The sequence below is a fragment of the Westerdykella ornata genome (assembly GCF_010094085.1).
Source record: "Westerdykella ornata strain CBS 379.55 unplaced genomic scaffold EI97scaffold_2, whole genome shotgun sequence".
NCBI lineage: Eukaryota > Fungi > Ascomycota > Dothideomycetes > Pleosporales > Sporormiaceae > Westerdykella > Westerdykella ornata.
Window position 1 is genome coordinate 613,444 of NW_022986852.1, and position 18,644 is coordinate 632,087.

An 18,644-nucleotide genomic window follows, 5' to 3' on the forward strand; every position below is an offset into this window, starting at 1 on the left:
TCACCACCTACAGTTCACATAGCCAGGGACAGCGCCTGGCTTCTTCACACGCGCAGTATACACATCGACACTACCATCTATGGGCTCCACCTCCAGCAGCACGACCACTTTCCTTCCCACTTTCAGCACCTGCAATCTGGCTGTCAGCACCGTTCCCAAGATCACCCTGTCTTTCGGCCTTTCGCAGACGGACGCCAGCTTCGCCGCCGTGGTTTGGTGTGTAGCTGTGGACGGTCCGCCTTGACCGGGCGGACGGTAATATACAAGACATTATCAACTGGATCGAAGGTGCACAAATCCCCAGGGACGGGCGGACTCCTTTGCTGACGCGGGCCGCGCAGGATCGCGCACACCTTGGATAGCGAGAGGGCTACTTGTATATTCGAGGAGGAGCAATATTGATACATGGCGCTATTCGCTTTTGAAGAGGACGGAACTCAGCCTCAGCCGGCTCAAAAAGAACAAGATGATTTGGATGCCGTCTGCGTGGACAGGACGGACTCTATGCAAGTATGTCCGCCAGATGGTCTCACCAAGAACGCCTCTGGGGCAGACCCCGTGCCCTTCACACCCGGCCCCAAGCGAATCGAAGAGACACGCGCACGTATGCTCCCCGACAACTTGGATTTCGATCGGGTTGCGAAGAATGCACAAAAGAAGAAAAAGAAGAAGAGGAACGCCATGAAGCAAGTCCCAGCTCCGGCAGTGAATACTGTACGCGGCTTTCAGACCCCTGTGACTTCGGCCGGCGAGGAATCCGACATGTCCGCTGCAAATACACCCCGCTTTGGACCAGTCTCCGGATTCGCCAGTGTTACTAGTAGCCCTGCTCTGAGACCCACGTCCGGAGCAGGCGGGTATGGTATCCTTAAACAGCAGTTGGAAGCTCTTAGCATCGGTGGCCGGATCGACTCTCCTACCAAGCCGCTGCCTGTTGGCCTATTCAAGTCCGGCCTTGTCTCCAGCAATGCGAGTACATCAGGACTGGAGAGTGACAGCGACAAAACAGAGATGGAGAGCTACCAAGTCAATCTGGAGGCCGACTTTATTAGTAGTGAAGTCCCTTCGAAGACATCGACCCTGACGTCGAATACCCTTGAGCGAACCGAGTCGTACGTGCGCAAGATGAGCGCCGAAGACTTCACACCTCTGACATGCCTTGGAAAGGGAAGCTATGGCACTGTATTTCTCGTCAAGCAGCGCGGTACTGGCCGTCTCTACGCGCAGAAGCAGCTCCGCAAGGCGTCTCTGACCGTTCACAAGAAGCTCGTCGAGCAGACCAAGACTGAGCGTGCCATCCTGGAGAGTGTCAATCGACACCCCTTTGTCGTTAAGCTATACTATGCGTTCCAGGACCACGAGAAGCTGTACCTCATCCTGGAATATGCGCAAGGCGGAGAGCTCTTCCATCATCTGGCTACCGAGCGCATGTTCTCCGAGGAAGTTGCCGCCTTCTACATGGCCGAGATGGTTTTGGCTCTGGATCACCTCCATCGAAACGTGGGTGTCGTCTACAGGGACTTGAAGCCCGAAAACTGCCTTCTGGATGCCGAGGGCCATCTTCTCTTGACCGACTTCGGACTGAGCAAAGTCGCCGTGGACGAGGACGATAAATGCCACTCGTTCCTCGGCACAGCCGAATACATGGCTCCTGAAGTCATCCAGGGCGCAGAATACGGCATGGCCGTCGACTGGTGGTCCCTAGGAGCTCTAGGCGTCGACCTTCTCACAGGCTCCCCTCCTTTCACGGGAAACAACAATGCGAAGATCCAGGAGAAAATCCTCAAGCAGAAACTCGTCCTGCCCTACTACCTAGGCCCCGACGCTAAAGATCTTCTCACTCGCTTGCTCCGCAAGGACCCCAAAAAACGCCTCGGTGCCAATATGCCCAAGGATCTGCAGACGATAAAGTCACACCGCTTCTTCAGGAAGATTGACTGGAAGAAGTTGGAGCTGAGGGAGTTGCAGCCCCCCATCCAACCGCTCGTCACGGATCCGGAGTTGGCGGAGAACTTTTCCTCGGATTTCACGGACTTGCCGCTTAGTCCTGTGGTTTCGAGGAGGGAGTTGCATTTTGACGAGGGAGGACCTGATGGGTCGGATCCGTTTGGCGGGTTCAGCTTTGTGGCGAGCCATAGCTTGATTGAGGGTGGAGAGTGGGGATATATGACCTGATGGGAGTGGGGCACGGGTAGAGAGGACGGATGGTTGGAAATGGGAATGGAGATGGAGGCGGTTGTCTGTCTTTTGCTGTGCCTTTCCTGGTTGTGCGATCTCATTTGGGCAGAAGGGTTTTATTCCTTTGGAGGGACGTAGTGTTAGCAGGGCGCTGGTCGCGGTATTGCTCTGCTATTCCTGCTCCTTTTGGTTGATGGATGCTGCTTGCTTAGTGAGCGGATGCTGAATATGTCCAACGGTTTGCTGGGCGGCCCGCAAGTTCCCTTAGACATTCTTTCCTACTTATTGAGAATGCGAGTTTTTTGATCATCTGCAAAACCCGCTCCTCGTGCTTGTGTCGTCACTTAACGCTGACCAGAGTCGACGATTACATTCCAGTATGAGAACCCCAAACAATGCACATGGGTAGACAGACATTCACACATGCAATCACACACCGCAAAATAAACACAGAGTTCCCCAAATCAAGAGCACAAAGGCCCTAATTTCCATTCAATTTCCGGTGCCTTGCATCCCTCCATCCATCCATTCCGTGAGCCCCCATCCGATACCTCATAATACAAGGATTTGTTTAGTAGGTAGAGTAGAGTTTAGATGAATTTGCCCCATTTGCAACCCAAAAATAAAGGCGAATAAGACACAAAAAGTAGAGCATGCCTACGCACACCCCGGAACGCAACAGCCCATACACTCACTTCACATCCTCAAAAGATTTGACCGCGGTAAAGAAAAAGAAATCATCGATAAAGAGATTTAAAAAACTGAAAACCCGAAACTGATTGATAGAAGCACCCTTAGGTATCCCCGATAGATTTTCCCCCCATTTTGAGAAAATCACTTGAGATAGAAATCGACTTGAACCACGCAATCAATAAGAACCAGCGTAGTAGAAACGAGAATGTGGAAGAGTGAGTGTCAAGACACCAACCAAAGCCGTTCCAAAGATTGATAGCTTGCTTCTTTCCCTATTCTTGCTCTCCTTTCCCCTAAGCGGAGCTGTTATCTGTATCTCTTTCTCATATATAAGACGGGGACGAGGCTGAACATCCTCCCAACTGGATGCTATACCACGGCTTCGGCCTTCTAGTGCTGCCCGTAGTTGGTGCCCCAACCGCCCCTATAACTGCCATAACCGCCACCGAAACCGCCATAATTTCCATATCCGCCAGCCTGATTATGACCGGCGCCTTGATGGCCCAGCCCACCTAGTCCCCCATATTGGCTGTTCTGACCACCTTGCACGTGCCCTGGATAGCCGCCAAAGCCCTGCTGATGCGTCTGGGGCGGGAGGCCTTGTCCAGCTTGACCAGGAGCGTTGTTGGCAGCAGACCCTGGACGACCGGGTTGCGCTCCCAGTGCGGCGGGGCTGGGGCCACCGCTCTTGGTGTCGCCGAACGGCTTCAATGAGTCTTCGCTTCCGCTTTGCTGGCCTCCTTGCTGCTGGCCATATGAGGAGGCCTGGCCACCGTAGCCTTGGGAGCGGCTGAACACATCCGGGAGACTTCCAAATCCTCCTGCCGTGGCGCCATGTACAGTCTGACCAGCGCTTGAGGCGGACCTGCCATACTCGCCTAGACTTCCAGCAAGTCCGCTCTCACGACCGTGGGTCTGGCCGAATCCGCCAACGTTGGCCGGGGAGGAGGAGTGCTGGTCAAATTGAGACATGTAGTGATGAGGCTGACCATACATGCCCTTGCCACCAAAGCTCCCATAACCGCCGGGCGTGTAATTGCCGTACTGGTGCATGTAGTTCCCATAATACTGGCCATAGTACGGATGATTATACGGGTAACCACCAGTGTGTCCTGGTTGACCGTGGGGTTGGTGCACATGACCCTGAGAGGCTGGCCCGGAAGGGAGTTGACCACCCAGTGCAGGGTTCGGAGTGGTATGTCCGCTGTTTTGAGCGTCTCCGTACCGACCTTGGCCCTGCAAGAACTTGTTAGCTGTTGATATCAAGGTAGAAATATGGAACATGAGAAACTCACCTGTTGCTGACTCGAGGGGAAGTTCGAGTCGTTCGGACCGGCACCGAATGCACTGCCGGTGCGTGGCTGTGCAGCACCAGCCTCTTGTTGGCTGGGCGTCTGTTGTTGATTATAGCTGTAGTAGTTATTATAGGCAGATGCATTCCGCTGCTGCTCTGTCGCGAGAGACTGGTATTGGGAAGCAAAGCTTTCGGGGCCAGAAGAAAAGCCGCCGGCTTGGGAATGGGGGAGCTGGGTGTGTTGGGTCGTGTAGTCGAATTGACTGGCTTGAGCAGTCTGGGGTCCAAATGGATCATATGGCTTCTGGGATGCGCTGGTCTCTTGCTGGATGCCACCCTGACCATAGCGTCCGAATTGGTTGTATCCTTGGTTGGATTGCACAGCTTGAGGTTGAGCAGGCTGGGCTCCCACAGCCGCGGACGGTGATTGTTGGGAGATAGGTTGCTGTTGAGGTGCTGGTGGCAGTCCAGGGGCTTGCTTGAGCGTGGGAGCCGCCTCCTGGGGTTGCGGCTCGGCGGCTTGGGGAACTTGACGAGGAGCAGGTGGAAGGGAAGCCCGCGGCTGAGCAACCGGAGAGTGCTGAGGGGGCTGAGTCCTTGTCTCTGCGTCCTCGCGATCTTCATCAACGTCTGCCTCCTCTCCGTCTATGCCCAAGCTACCAAATTGAACGGCGGCACGATCAACTGCATGATTTCCAGGCATGACGACCGCCTCCTGTTGCTCTTGGAGCTTCTTCTGGAAACTAGCACTACGCGGAACCGCGACTCCAGCGGCCTTGAGCGCAGTGGTGGCGTATCCGCCGGTCACAGGACGGCCAATTGGTCCTTGGCCGGTCGTGGCGAGTGGTGTTGCTACCGAACTAGCGACGGTGCTGGCAGCCGTCTCGGTCGGGGGTCCATGAGTATCGTCAGGAAGATGTGCAACGTTATCTTGGGTAAGCTCATCGGTCTTGGGAGAAATCTCGGGCTCGGCAGGAGCTGCAACCTCCTCTTTGTCTGTTGCGGCATGCGAAGAGGTCTCCGGCGCAATTGGGGTTGCTTCGGATTCGTCTGATGCAGGGGGCGTAGGTAGCTGTTCCCCTACATCTGCCGGCTGCTCGACAGCAGGAGGTTCAGCAGATGGCTGTGATGGCTCTGTCGGCGCCGGCTGAGCATGTGCGGCAGGCTTTGATGGCGCCGGTGCAGGCTTAGGCGTTGCAAACATGCTGGCCCATGTCTTCTTCGGCGCAGAAGCGGGCGCGGGAGCAGCCTGTTCTTTGTTGTCATGTCCGGATGGGTTTGCGTCAGTGGAAGGAGTTGAAACATTCCATGCAGACAACTCGGTGGTCGGAATGGAGGTGCCAGCAGCGCCGGCAGGACGGGGACCGTTCACTGCTCCTCCACGAGCACCTCCACGGAAGCCTCCGCGACCACGGTCGGTGGCGCGTCCACGACCACCACGGATGCTGTCCCCACCGCGGCGTTCCGTACGGTCTCCGCGGGCGCCGCCACGCGTGGCATTCGTAGCGTCACCGGAAGGCTGAATCTCTTTCACCTTTGAGCGGGCCCGATCCTTCGTCTTGACTTCGGCGAACTGAGAGACAGTACCTGTAAATGATGGTTAGCGATTTGCGCAAGGGTGCCGATGTTTGTGCAGCTGAGTTCCTAAGGTAAAAGATGGCATGCATCGTGGCCGCAGACGAGTGCACTTACCCTCGCTGATTTTCTCGATGGTACTCTGGAGGTCTCCATCAGATTCTTCCAGTGCGAGTACAAAATCAGCATCGGTCCAGCCGGGGAACAGCTCTTTCAAAGTGGCCAAATGTGATTGGTATTTGCGTTTGAGCTCACCGAGCTCGCCCTGGTCTGCAGAAGAGTCGATGTTTGATGCAGAATGATCTCCATTCGTCTGGTTGTTGGATCGCGTGCCTCGTGAGCCGGCTCCGCCTCCTCTTCCGCCGCGGGCTGTGGACCTGCCACGGGCAGGCCGGGACTGTACTTCAGACATGTGTGTGTTTGTAGATTTCTGTGAAGGCCTCTTGGGACTGTGGTGGTGTGAGGAGAGAGGGCGGGAAGCAGATGACGATGGCAGGGAGGAGGTTAGGCCGGGGGCAGCAAAAAGAGCAGGCTAGCTTGGCGGATAGGCGACCAGAAGGACGGCAAGTCGGTGGTTGACTCGCGGCGAAGGGCGAAAGTCGCGATTCTAATCGAGGACGACGAGCGTGTGGAGCATGTGCAGCGGGTGAGAGTGTGTGCGCAGAGTGTGTGGGCTGGGGAATGGAGAAGCAGAGGGCGGCGGTCAAAGAGCTGGTGCGCGGCGCGCCTCTCGCTCTCTTCCAAGTTGGGTGTAGTGGTCACGTGCGTCCTTCGCCGGTTGCCGCCGCCCGGCCACCACCAACGCGGGCTACTCACCGTCCAACGTCACGCACAGCTGCGCTACGACGGCCTCCACTACTGCTCTTCACCCCCAATCATCCTATCCGTGCCGCCCAGCGTTGACAGAAGCCATGCAGTCTGCCGCCAGCCGACGTGCTCTCAGCTACCTCGCCTCCAAGCTCCACCCCCAGCTGCCGCTCTCGCCGCGCGAGAGTGCTCAACTGCTGGCTATCCTCACCACGTCCTTTCGCGCCCACCTCGACCGCGCACACCCTCTGGTCCCTCCAGAAGGGACCCCAGAAGATAACGAAGCTCGGCGCCAGCATCATGCGGGATCTCGTAACTCGATCTCTTCGCATGGTGACTCTTCGCACTTAGCCGCTAGGGAACACATACAATCCATATTGACGAACCCACTGTTTGCTGTCAACCCACAGAGAAGGTCATCTGAGCGAACCAAGACCGACGCCCAATCCGTGCTGCGGGATCCTCTAGGATGGTTTCTCGATCAAGTAGCGCTTGGGCTGGCTGACCTCCCCAAAGCAGCCATGTGTCTACAAATGCTCCACAAGATGCCACGAGATGCCACTAGAACAGACTCGTCCTGCAGAGCCTCGGATAGCCCGAGACCCGCTTTTCACATAGCCCAATGGCTCCAATCGAGTGGAATGGACAGGTCACCGGAGTTCCTCTGCTATGATGTGAACCGCTTGCTCAGACCGTTGGTTGGAAGACTCCTCGGTGAGGGCGAGATTGCTATTGTATGGGGGTGGCTCACACGTCACCCTCGTCAACGGGTGGAGGAGACAGGTCTTGAAGAAGAGAAAGTGAGGGCGTTTAGACGCTCTCTCCTATCAACCATGGTCACCGCCGAATCCACCATTTCACAATATATCGATGAGGCGTTATCCATCTTTCTTCGAGCCGGCAAAATGCGTTCAAACCATGAAGCTCTTCTGGACCGGAAGACCTTGCAACCAGCAGGCTTCCTCCTTGTCAACCGCATCTTAAAACACCCCAGCACAGTCAAATCCCCGGAGGTCTACGAAGAATTCCTGAGATACGTACCGAAATGGACGACGAGCCAGTCTCGTAGCGTACAAGGTGCTCTTTGGCTATATCATCCTCACTCAGCTACTCCTGGCCCGGCGATCGCTTACATCAAGGACCCCAAAGGGATGGCCTCAGAGCTGCAGTATGCATGGGCGGGCAGGCGGAAGTTCTTTGTGCACTTGTGTCTGGAGGCAGCTCGCCAGTGCCTAAAAGAGCAGTCATTTGCCGATGCTCAGTTCGCCCTGGAGTTTGCAAGGGACACCTTCCCCGAGTTGGTAAACACCAAATCGTCTAGCAGCGTTGCTTGCGATGATGTGAGAGTTGAGGCCGAAGAGCGGTTACGCAACGAAGACAAGAATTTGGAAATGATAGACCGGCTTCTTCCCACGGCGTGATTGGATCTCGATTTGGAACAACATCCACTAATGCTCCACCAGCTCGTGACGAGATTCCATTACATTGAGAATGCTCCCAAACCGCAGCACGCACGAGAAAGCACAAGATGACGGGACCGGATTGGCATTCGGACTTTGGCATGAGTCTGTACTCTCACGCGAATTATCTAGAAAGATAATCACATGTACCATTGATCGAAGTCAGGAAATGCTAAGGAGTCAGGCATTAAATCTGGATTGCTACGGAATCCTCTCGAAACAAAGCAAAAGACGGTTGTGTTATGGACAGCCACGTCCGACTCATTGGATATATGCCATGAAAGAAAAAAAAAAAGAAGAAGGGAAAACGCCTGCTAATGCCGACCACCCAAAGAGTCTTACTCGATAGCGGACATGCTGTTGCCATGCAGCACGGGATTGATGCGCTCATCAAAGTTGAACTTGAAGTCTTGGCCCAACTCTTTGCGCATAGCAGCTTGCACTGCTTCCAAGACGTTGGCGAAGACGCCAAAGCTGGCGGGATTCTCCTCGTCATTCTCCCCACCTTGGAAGACGCCGGTGCGTACCAAGCAGGTGTTCCAGCCGTACATATTGCCACCAATGATATCGGATGCAGGGTTGTCGCCGATCATATAGATGTTGCTGGGCAGGCGTTGGTCGTTGTGGATTTCCTCCATCCAGCTGGCCAGGACCTCGTCGGCATACTTGTACGTGGCCAGTTCAGGCTTGCCATAGACAACACGCTCCAAGTCAACACCGGTCAGGGCCTTGTACATGGCCTCGAGTCCGATCCGGAACGCGCCCTGCGACATTCTCGGAATTGGGTGCTCGGTAGGGCAAAGGAGGTCTCCCTGGGAGAAATAGATGGGGATTCTCTGGGAGACGGGATCCTTTGCAATCGTGCCGAGCCTGCCGTTCTCACTGCGGAGGAGATCAACGATGATTTGCATATCGGTGGCATAATCACGAGAGTCGGAGAAGACCATGATGGCTTCAATGTTGATCTTGGAGAAGTCGCGGGGTCTGGCAGTCTTGCGCTCTTCTTCGGTGAAGACTCTGTAAGGAGCAATGGTGGGATCCCAGGCAACAATGTCGTTGGGGACGATGATGTCTTGGAAGCCGTATTCCTCGGCAACCTCGCGACACTTGTATCCCTCACCACCGACAACGAGCACGGTCTTGTAGTACTCGGCCAAGGCCCTCATAGGGGTGTGGGACTGAATGAACTGGTCGGTGGAGATGGGAGAGTGGAGTATCTTGGAGAGCTGGTCGACACGAGCGGCTTCGGGCTTGCCTGATCCGTTGGTGAGGAAGATGTGTGGGATCTTGATGCCGAGCTGGTTGTCACCGTTGAGGATTTCCAGCACACGCTTGCCCTCGGGAATCAGACGGTCACCGTGGACCAAGACACCGTCAATGTCGAAGACGAAGGCCATGTCCTTGGCGGCGCGGACCTTCTCATGTGCGAGATCCTGGACCTGGGCAGCGAGGATTTCCCGCGAAGGTTGAACGGGGGGCAAGCCCGGTCTCTGCTCAGTTTCACCGAGATAGTGTACCGAGGACAGACGAGAGCGCCTCTTGGATCGGGGAATGGGGAGGGCGGCTCCAAAGGAGTTGCGCGATCCTCTCCGGTCCCTCATGGAAGGCGACAAGCTGAGGCTGTGCATGTATGCCTGGGCATCGGCAATGGAGCTCCTGGTAGCGGGGACTTCGATGGGACCCTCACCGTCGTCGGGTATGGCGAGGTTGGCTCCGTAGCTCCCGACTGCAAGGCTGCCATGACGGCTGGGGATGCGCTGGTGTCGTTGGCTGTCGCGGGAGGCTGTCTTTTGCAGAGGTGACTGCGGACCCAAATCGGAATCGTCAAAGGTCGGCATGTTGCAAAGATGGAGGGCTTGTGGGAAGGACAGTCGAGTTCGTTGACAGAGGATATGGGCGGGACGAAACGAGTATACTACAGCAGCAAGCTTGACGGGATGGAGAAAGGTGGATGAATGAATACTGTATTCGACGTTGGTGGGGGGCAAGCTATATATTCACTCAGGCACGAACAGACGTGGATTCGTCCGCTCTGGTTTACCGGATGGCAATTTTTTTCCTTGAGCGCCTTCTCTCTCGACCGGTCGTCTCCGAAGAGTGAAACGCTCCTAGATTGGACTGCTCCACCGCCTACATCATTCTCCTCCATTAGGGGATTCTACGTGCACGGCCCTGAACGGCTAGCGCGGCCTATGTTTTGCTGGTTCGAGGTGACTGGTGATGAAAAGTGGGATGGTGGGTGGCGGGCGACTAAGAAGCCTGGCCGAAACCCCACTTCTTACGAGACGGTTCTTTGCGGCGCCGCGAAGATGCTCTCAACGGTTTCTGTGCTGTGGTCAGGTCTTTGCGAAGTGGACCAGGTGGATCTCTTACGGCAGCCAAGCCCGGGTGAGATGATGATGTCATGGCATGAGACTCTCGAGCAGCTTTTGTTGAAACATTTCGGATCGCCGTCGGGGTTAGACTGGACTGGATCCAAAAATAAGTATGCCCGAAGAGATTTTCTGTTGAGACGTTTTGCTTGTTGCTGGTTGATGGCAAAAAGGACACGGGAGACGACGCTTTTCAGATGAGCTTATTTATTAGATCGACATCTCGCAATCTCCTTTACAAGTATTTCCCTCAGCCGACCATACGAGCAGGTACACAGTACTCTAGTCTCTCGACGATTCTTCCAACGCTCTGTCCACGTTTATCCGTTTCGAAACCATTTCCCATCACCACATTCTCTTCAACAACGCGGACAAGCACGCCCACCTCCATCGCCATGACCGGCTCGCGCAAGCTCGTCAACACCAAGACATACCGCCTCAACAATGGCGTCGAGATTCCCGCAATCGGCTTTGGCACGTTTGCCAACGAAGGTAGCAAGGGCGAGACATACGCTGCCGTCACACATGCGCTGAAGACGGGCTACCGACACCTGGACTGCGCCTGGTTCTACCAGAACGAAGACGAGGTCGGCGACGCCGTGCACGACTTCCTGCAGTCGAACCCCTCCGTCAAACGCAGCGACATCTTCATCTGCACCAAAGTCTGGAACCACCTCCACGAGCCCGACGAGGTGAAATGGTCTCTCCAGAACTCACTCGACAAACTCCGAACCGACTACGTAGACCTCTTCCTCGTCCATTGGCCTATCGCCGCCGAATCCGACGACAACCACATGCCAAGAATAGGCCCAGATGGGAAGTACGTCATCAAAAGGGACCTCACCGAAAACCCGGAGCCCACCTGGCGCGCCATGGAGGAGCTCAACCGAGCCGGCAAGGCGCGCGCCATTGGCGTCTCCAACTGGACCATTGACGGCCTCAAGAAACTCCTCAGCTTCGCGCACATCAAGCCCGCCGTCAACCAGATCGAGATCCACCCATTCCTGCCCAACACGCACCTCGTCGACTTCTGCTTCAAGAACGACATTCTCCCCGCCGCCTACTCGCCCCTGGGCTCCCAGAACCAGGTCCCGAGTACGGGCGAGAAGGTCCGGACGGACCCGACGCTCAACGAGGTTGCTACGCGGAGCGGCCACACGTTAGCTCAGGTGTTGCTCGCGTGGGGCTTGCGGAGGGGGTATGTGGTTCTGCCCAAGAGCTCGACGCCGGAGCGCATCGAGAGCAATTTCTTGGTGCCCGAGTTGAGCGACGAGGATTTCGAGGCGGTTCAGAGTGTGGCCAAGGGACGGCATACGAGGTTCGTGAATATGAAGGATACGTTTGGGTATGATGTTTGGCCCGAGGAGAAGGAGGGGGAGGCCAGGTCTCCGGATCCTGAGTGAGTGGAATGGTAGCACTGTTGAGGATGATGATTAATGATGACGGTGAGGTTTGAGATACCATGGCTGTGACTGTAGATGAGCTGGCTTCAGCGCAATTGCATTCTTTTGTTCTGTAATTCCAGTTCCATTACTTGAGTCAAATCCCAATGATAATGATATGAATTCGAGGTTGATGGAGCTCTCTATATTGCTATCTAAACTGGAACATTGTTGCACCTCGGACACCTACGCAAGACGGAGAATATGTCACCCGCGGCCGTAGATGTGATACCAAGGCGTAGATTAGAGAACCGGCGACGTCGTAAGGCCCGATGTCGTATGAAGGATGAAATCGAAAAGTCGAGAACATCATTCTTGGTTTCGATCCCTTACTGTGTACGCCTTCTAGCGGGCGATAGCCGGAAATCAAAGCGCCAATGATGTAGGTATGAGCACATAATCAAATATTGTTCGGTCGAGGCACGACGTGGAGTCGTTGACGATCTCATCTTCTGTGATGCGACAACTTGCCCAGTCTTGTTAACCCAAGAAACCCAAATGCAATTCCGGATAGAATGGATATGTCAGGACGGGGAGAAGTTAGTCCACTAAACATGACTGCAATACGTACGCATCGCAATCCGTCACCTCGCTCATCCATCCCCTCACCACCTTCCCCCTCCCGACAACCAGCAAAACAATTCCCGCCCCTAACCCCTACCCAACTCCGCCCGCGCACCTGCATGCTGCATAGGGATGGAAACACATGCATAGGGATGAAAAGGCACACACACATGCATTATCCGCAAGCCTATACATACCTACACCTTTCATAGGTAGATCCATATACATATTATCCGGACCCCGGATCCGTATCCGCTTCACACGCTGCACTTCCCATTCGCCCACCACCTCCGCCCATCGTATCTATCTGAAGCACCATTGCGCGCAGGGCCCTGCGACGGAGATCTGCCGTGCCGTCTTTAGTGTCCGGAGCGAGAGAGGCAGGGCAGGGGTGAGGGGAAAATGTCCGTGGTGCATTCGAGGAGGGGGGAGAGGGGAGATATCGGTATATTATTGGGGGCGCGGATGCGCTGAGGGGGTTTCTGGGGGGACTTTGTGAATCGACGTGGGTGTTTAAGATTGCTCGTATTTCTTTGCAGTAATACTAATAAGTGTTCTCTTTGATCTTCGAGGTCGTTTCTGGCGAAGTCACCACACCACCGTCTGGGGGGTATTGTGTGTCGATTTGATGAAGTCGGACTGGAGCTACTTGACACTTGTATTCAGACATTACACCTAGCGAGGATGCTGCCGTTGTTGGCGCCGTCGAGTGTATACGAGTACATGTCTACGCACCATGAAGCTGAGTTGTAAGTTTGAGTTTGTGCAGTCTCATCTCCTATACCGATTCCATATCTCCTTTCACCATTAGAGATCGACTACTTCTTGGGACGAGAAGTGTCGCCCTAACACTCACTAGAAACGAAGCTCGCCAGCGGTACCTCGCAAAGAGACAGCAGCTTCTTCAAGACTCGGAGATACGCGGTCCATCACCATCTCCGTCCGGCAAGCGACTCGTAAAAAGGAACAAGAAGAAACACACCCGTCTCCTCTCCCTGCCCACCTCACGGACCAAGACCGCTCACCCCCATCGTCACGGTTTCCTGCACATCACCCGCGTACCCTGGGAGATTTCTAACCTCCCGTCGCGAAGTAAAAAGCATCATGATTATCCCGTTGCTGTACAGTGCCATGTCCATATAGTGCGCGAGACATCGTTCGCGGGTAGTTTGTTCAAGAGACTCCCCCGGGAGGTGTACGATTTGATCCTCCAAAAGCTGGAGCAAATCTACCATTGCCAGCCTCAGGAGCGGACGGAGAGGGAGGGCTGGAGTGGCAGACCGTCACCCTATCTTCGGGATCTGTACAGTTTGTCCTTGACGAGCAGGGCTTGGAATAGAGCTGCTACTGATCGAATGTACGTCACTTGCCTCGCCTTTCCATCTCATCCATTGGGTTCCTTCATCCTCAGGGTCCTACCTGCAAAACCCACAACCATACCCCCATTCACCGCACCAACACTAATCCTCCTCCAACAGGTACCACCACATCTCCCTCGCCGTTTCCCTCCCTCCCTCCTTTTCCTGCTCCTCCTCATCCTCCTCCTACCACCACCGCCCCCCACTCCTCACACCCCCCCTAACCCGCCTCAAACTCCTCCGCCTCACCCTCCGCTCCTCCCCGCACCTAGCCACCCTCGTCACAACCCTGGACCTCACCCTCCTCCACCCAATCTACCTCGTCGCCACCATCGAAAAGGAAACCATCACAAACGCCATAGCCAGCCTCATCATGGCCTGCCCCCATCTCGAACGCATCCACGGATTCCCACTCAAATACACCCATCGTTTCTCCAGATACGAGCACGCGCTCAGCACACGCCGGCATCTGAAAGAGAAGACGTGGATACTCGCGGATCCAGATCCGTCAGACGTGGAAGAAGAAGAAGAAGAAGATTTCGGTTACTCAGAAGCGGAGATGGGACTCCAAGCGCAGTATCAGCACAACAAAGACCTCCACGACTTCGGCGCCGACCCAACCACGAAATTCTACCACCCAAGCAACGACCCGACAGAGCGCTTCCTAGACCTCAACAGCCGCCATCCTCACCTCTCGCACTTGACCATCCGCCAACACTACCATTACTGCTCCTCCTCAATTACCAACTCCACCACCTCCACCTCCACAACAACAACAACGACGACGAATGCAATCACCACACCCCTCACCTTCCGCGCCCTCATCGGAACCCTGCACCTCCTCCCCTCCCTCCGGCACCTCGGCCTCATCGCCCTCCCCGCCTGCTCCTTCACAAACCTGACGCTCATGTCGCTCCCTCATGCCCTCGGACTGCGCACCTTGCGATTGGAAGGTTTACCGGGGGTCAACGAAAAGGGGGTGCGGCGATTCGTGTCGGAACACCCTGTGGCTGTCGGTTTGGAGCGCCTGGAGCTGGTGGGCATGATGAATCTGAAAACCGGATCGTGGAAACGGGAGGGCGGGGGCTGTGGCCAGGTCATCGGGGGGTTGATCCGCGCACGGCTTATCATTTCATAGCGATGTGAGAGACGGTGGTGTACAGGCTCCAAGTGGAAATCTGGAAATAGGTTTTGAGCACAGTGTGTATATTCGTCCTATTCAGCATGTAGCCACGAAGACAGTAATCATTACGAGAAACCAGACGACACTCAATTCCCTCAAACAGGCCGCGATTGCCGACCCCCAACCTGTCCAATGCCCGTGCCCCTCCTCAGAGAACGCCCATCATTAACAAAACTCAAGTGACATTCCGTCAAGCGGGCGCGTCACCGAGTTGTACATCGTTCCGTCCAGTTCCCCAGCAAAAGTATCATTACAAAGTTCAGGCGGCATTCATTTCTTCAATCCGGATCGTCGCTCAATCACAAAGTGCGGCCAAGCATGCGCGTGATGAGACGCGACCTGACAAACAGCCAGCAGCCCCTCAAAGAAAGCCTATCGGAACAAAGCTCGAGTGCCATTGATTCAGTCAAACAGGGAACTCAGCGAGCTCCATAAGGCCTCTTGCCAATAGCAGGCCTAATCACAGCCGAACGCGGAGCCATGGTCGGCTTCACGAAAAGCTTGTGATTGATAGCGTCCTTCGGCTGGATCCGCTTTTCAGGGTTCCAGTGAAGACACGCAGCGAGCAAGTCCGTGAGGTCGTTGAGCTCCGAGGGGCTTTCGCTCCCTTGGGCAGCTTGGGCAACCCGGGTCTTGAGCGGACGGCTTGGCATTCGCTGCTGCTCGATCTTGCGGACGAAAGGCTTGCCGAACTGATCCACTTCGCGACTGATGAACTTCAAGGGAGGTCCAGGCTCGAAATGCTGTCCGGAGAGCAAGCCCTTCTTGAGATGCTTCTCGCTAGGCCATCCGAGGCACTCCATGAAGACCTTGATCATCTGGTTGTTGGAGCCGCCGGGGAAGAGTATCTTGCCAGTCCAAAGTTCGTAGATGGTGCATCCAATCGCCCACATGTCGATGGGATAGCCAATGTCCATCCCCAAGATGATCTCTGGTGCGCGATAGAACCGACTGACCAGGTAGGGTGTAGGCTCCGTGTTATCCCGCTTGTCTGCCGCGGTACCAAGATCGCACAACTTCAGTGTCTTGTTATCTTGCGAAACAAGGATATTGTCCGGCTTGAGGTCGGCATGGACAATCTGACAATCCTGCAGATGCTTTAGCCCGATGAACATCTGACGAGCATAAGCCTTGACGGCCGGAAGAGGGAGGCCAGCGCCCCTAGCGTCCTCTTTCAAGAGATCTCGCAGATTCTTTTGCATGTATTCGAAAACAATGCAGAAATGACCCTTGTGATCAAAAGAGCCCAAGTAACGAACGATATGTTTCTTGTCCTGCTGGTCGGCCTCGTTCAGCCGCAGTACGAAGTCGATCTCCTTTTGGCTCGCTTTCTTCATCGCCTCATTCCTGCGGACGATCTTGATGGCGACTAGCTGCCCGCGCTTCTCCTTTACATCTTCAGCACTGACCACATTGGCGAAAACACCGCGACCCAGATACTTGATCACCCGGTAACGGCCACTATTGATAAGCTCGTTGCTGATGATTTTGTAATAGCCGTTGGCGTCATCCCAGTTGTCGAGGAGCTTCTCGTCGAGCACGGTGCCCTTCGGCTGACCAGCGTCTTCCTCCTCTTCACCATCCTCATTCTCCTCTTCTTCCTCGTCGCTCTCGGCAAACATGTCGATCTCCTTCTTCCGCTTCTTCTTTGCCGGACCGGCTTCCTGTGCGGGCCCAGCCTTCTCAGCGGGGAGGGTAGACAGTGCCCGCGAGCTAGTCTCGTCGTAATCAGCAGCGGCCATACCTTGTTGCTGGTTCTTCTGCTCCGCGCGCACCCGATCCTCAAGCATGTCTTGAGTTGGGTCGTAGTTCGCTGCCGAGGGACCCTCCTGTTGTGGGCTAGGTCCTCTGCTAAGGCTCTCGCGCTTATCAATGTCCATTGGAGACACGGGCGTGGACTCCATGTCTGGTACCTGCGGTGATCTAGGTGAGGATGCAACAGAAGTATCGAGCGAGGAGAGAGGTTGCGCAACGTGGCCCTGAGTTGCAGTTGCAGCATTTGTGACAGCTTGTTCAAGGAGTGGCGTATTCCGGGAGGAAAGCTGAGCCCGTTTTGCAGCCCATCTGCGCCTTCTTTCCTCGCGAGTTTCTTCGGATATCTCCTGTTCCTGCACCACAGGCTCCAATGTATACTCTGTTTCATCATGATTGGCGGGAGCAGGAGTCGCTTCGGAGCTTCCTGAATGTGAGGTGGTCTCCATGCGTGAGGCGTTCTCCTTATTTGAGGTTGTCTTCTGGTGTAAAATAGTTTCCTTGTGTGAGGCGCCATTCGTAGCGGGCTTGCTAGCTTCGAAACTCGGGATCAGACTCGGAATCGGAGCATAGTGCTCGTTGTCTGCATAGGACAGGGGTTTGGGCTTTTCGGAATGCTCCATGCGCGCATTTTCCTTCTGCGACCTGTACTCACGAACGTCGCCGCGACCTACGACTTGTCGTTTGTCTGGGCGCCCATGGCGCGGAGGAGTTGCCCTGCGCTTATAACGCCTCGAGTCTCTCTCATGGTAGTTGCGGCCATCTCGATGGTGACGATAAGGTGAAGGCGAGCGGGAGCGGGAGCGCCGATGGCGGTATGGGGACGGAGAAGGGTCACGCTTGTGACGATATGGAGAGGGTGATCGACTCAGCGCACGACGGCGGTAGTCTACAGTGGTCAGCGAAGTCAGTGGATAGGCATGGTAAGTTTTACCATATGCGTCGGAGGTTCCATCTAGACCGAATCCTCTGCTAGAGTTGTCAATCCCAGGTTCTTGGGGTCGGCTAGTGGCGGTGTTTGCCTTGTGCGGACTCTCGACGATCTCGCCCTCGGACGTAGATGCGTCGCTCGACATGATTTCGACGGTTGAGGGAGAAACTCCTGTGCGTAATCTTCTGCTTTCAAACGCCAAGGGGATGAAGGTCAGCTTCGGGTCTTTTCTTGGGGACGTGTAATTGCCTTGCAACTGACTGTATATGAAGCGATTTCACAGTTGCTATGGGAACTGGCTTGGAGGGGAGGGAGAGGCGCAGTAGTGATGGGTTGATGTAGGAATAGATAGGAACACCCGATGGCACGGGAGGGGGAGGGGGAAGGTGCAGATGAGCTGGAGAGGTGGAGAGGTGATACCAGAGGAAGGCTGGAAGTGAGGTCAATCCGAGTTCGCCTAAGTTTCTTGGCGACGCCCTCACGTGCTGTTTAGCGCTCGCGCTTGCCTGCTGATGAGAGCTCGAGGAGCTCTGTTGCAGCCAAAACAACTGATTGTAGCCAATTTGAGGTTAGAAATAACTGTGAGGGTAAAATGGCATCTTCTGTCGCCTACAGGAACAAAAGGGAGGCCCCGGCGTCTATTGTGTCAGCACAGATTAACCAAAGCGCAATGGGCAGCCCCGGCGCGTCGTACGAGCGGAGCTCTGCATTTCGAGCCTCTTCCAAAGCCCTTGTATTGAACGTAGAATGTGTAACTGCGTGGTTAGCACACGATCAGCGTAGTATCGTACCTTTTGGCTGTCGGCGATGGTGCTCTTTTGGAGCCGCTTGTGGTGTTGGCTGGAGGAGGAAAGGAAGGTTTGGGGCAGCTCCACTGATAAACATCGGAGAATTTTAAGCGAGGGGATCCGAGCGCCAGATCGAATCCAAAGAGTGCCAAGCCTTTGACGTCGACCTCGAGACCAAATCGCTCAGAATCGATATTGATATTCTCTCCCCTCTCCCCATTCTACCGCTAGAAACGGTACTTGAGAA

General features: G+C 55.1%; 7 protein-coding genes across 7 annotated transcripts; 4 read left to right on the forward strand and 3 right to left on the reverse strand.

Annotated features, from left to right (window-relative positions):
- The first annotated feature begins 157 nt into the window (after positions 1 to 157).
- On the forward strand, positions 158 to 2,494 carry EI97DRAFT_429841 (uncharacterized protein). Its single transcript, XM_033797535.1, has one exon. The coding sequence runs from the start codon at positions 406 to 408 to the stop codon at positions 2,173 to 2,175; it is 1,770 nt and encodes a 589-aa protein (XP_033657613.1). The 5' UTR covers positions 158 to 405; the 3' UTR covers positions 2,176 to 2,494.
- A 434-nt stretch (positions 2,495 to 2,928) lies between these two features.
- On the reverse strand, positions 2,929 to 6,152 carry EI97DRAFT_477685 (uncharacterized protein; the record flags this gene model as incomplete). Its single annotated transcript, XM_033801967.1, has 3 exons — positions 2,929 to 4,107; positions 4,167 to 5,752; positions 5,858 to 6,152. 3 exons carry the CDS (start codon positions 6,150 to 6,152, stop codon positions 3,262 to 3,264), a joined length of 2,727 nt encoding a protein of 908 aa, XP_033657614.1. The 3' UTR covers positions 2,929 to 3,261.
- A 299-nt stretch (positions 6,153 to 6,451) lies between these two features.
- On the forward strand, positions 6,452 to 8,081 carry EI97DRAFT_110136 (uncharacterized protein). Its single transcript, XM_033792966.1, has one exon. The coding sequence runs from the start codon at positions 6,652 to 6,654 to the stop codon at positions 7,966 to 7,968; it is 1,317 nt and encodes a 438-aa protein (XP_033657615.1). The 5' UTR covers positions 6,452 to 6,651; the 3' UTR covers positions 7,969 to 8,081.
- Positions 8,082 to 8,252: 171 nt separating this feature from the next.
- On the reverse strand, positions 8,253 to 10,236 carry EI97DRAFT_109709 (HAD-superfamily hydrolase). Its single transcript, XM_033792964.1, has 2 exons — positions 10,021 to 10,236; positions 8,253 to 9,969 (listed from the first exon to the last, which is right to left on the reverse strand). The coding sequence occupies exon 2, from the start codon at positions 9,843 to 9,845 to the stop codon at positions 8,346 to 8,348; it is 1,500 nt and encodes a 499-aa protein (XP_033657616.1). The 5' UTR covers positions 9,846 to 9,969; positions 10,021 to 10,236; the 3' UTR covers positions 8,253 to 8,345.
- A 538-nt stretch (positions 10,237 to 10,774) lies between these two features.
- EI97DRAFT_455005 (Aldo/keto reductase) lies at positions 10,775 to 11,782 on the forward strand (the record flags this gene model as incomplete). The annotated part of the gene is made up of 1 exon (XM_033800600.1): positions 10,775 to 11,782. One exon carries the CDS (start codon positions 10,775 to 10,777, stop codon positions 11,780 to 11,782), a length of 1,008 nt encoding a protein of 335 aa, XP_033657617.1.
- A 1,195-nt stretch (positions 11,783 to 12,977) lies between these two features.
- EI97DRAFT_110228 (uncharacterized protein) lies at positions 12,978 to 15,113 on the forward strand. The gene is made up of 3 exons (XM_033792967.1): positions 12,978 to 13,134; positions 13,245 to 13,742; positions 13,864 to 15,113. Exons 1-3 carry the CDS (start codon positions 13,070 to 13,072, stop codon positions 14,879 to 14,881), a joined length of 1,581 nt encoding a protein of 526 aa, XP_033657618.1. The 5' UTR covers positions 12,978 to 13,069; the 3' UTR covers positions 14,882 to 15,113.
- A 232-nt stretch (positions 15,114 to 15,345) lies between these two features.
- EI97DRAFT_455007 (kinase-like protein) lies at positions 15,346 to 17,754 on the reverse strand (the record flags this gene model as incomplete). The annotated part of the gene is made up of 2 exons (XM_033800601.1): positions 15,346 to 17,567; positions 17,613 to 17,754. 2 exons carry the CDS (start codon positions 17,752 to 17,754, stop codon positions 15,346 to 15,348), a joined length of 2,364 nt encoding a protein of 787 aa, XP_033657619.1.
- Between the last annotated feature and the right edge of the window lie 890 nt (positions 17,755 to 18,644).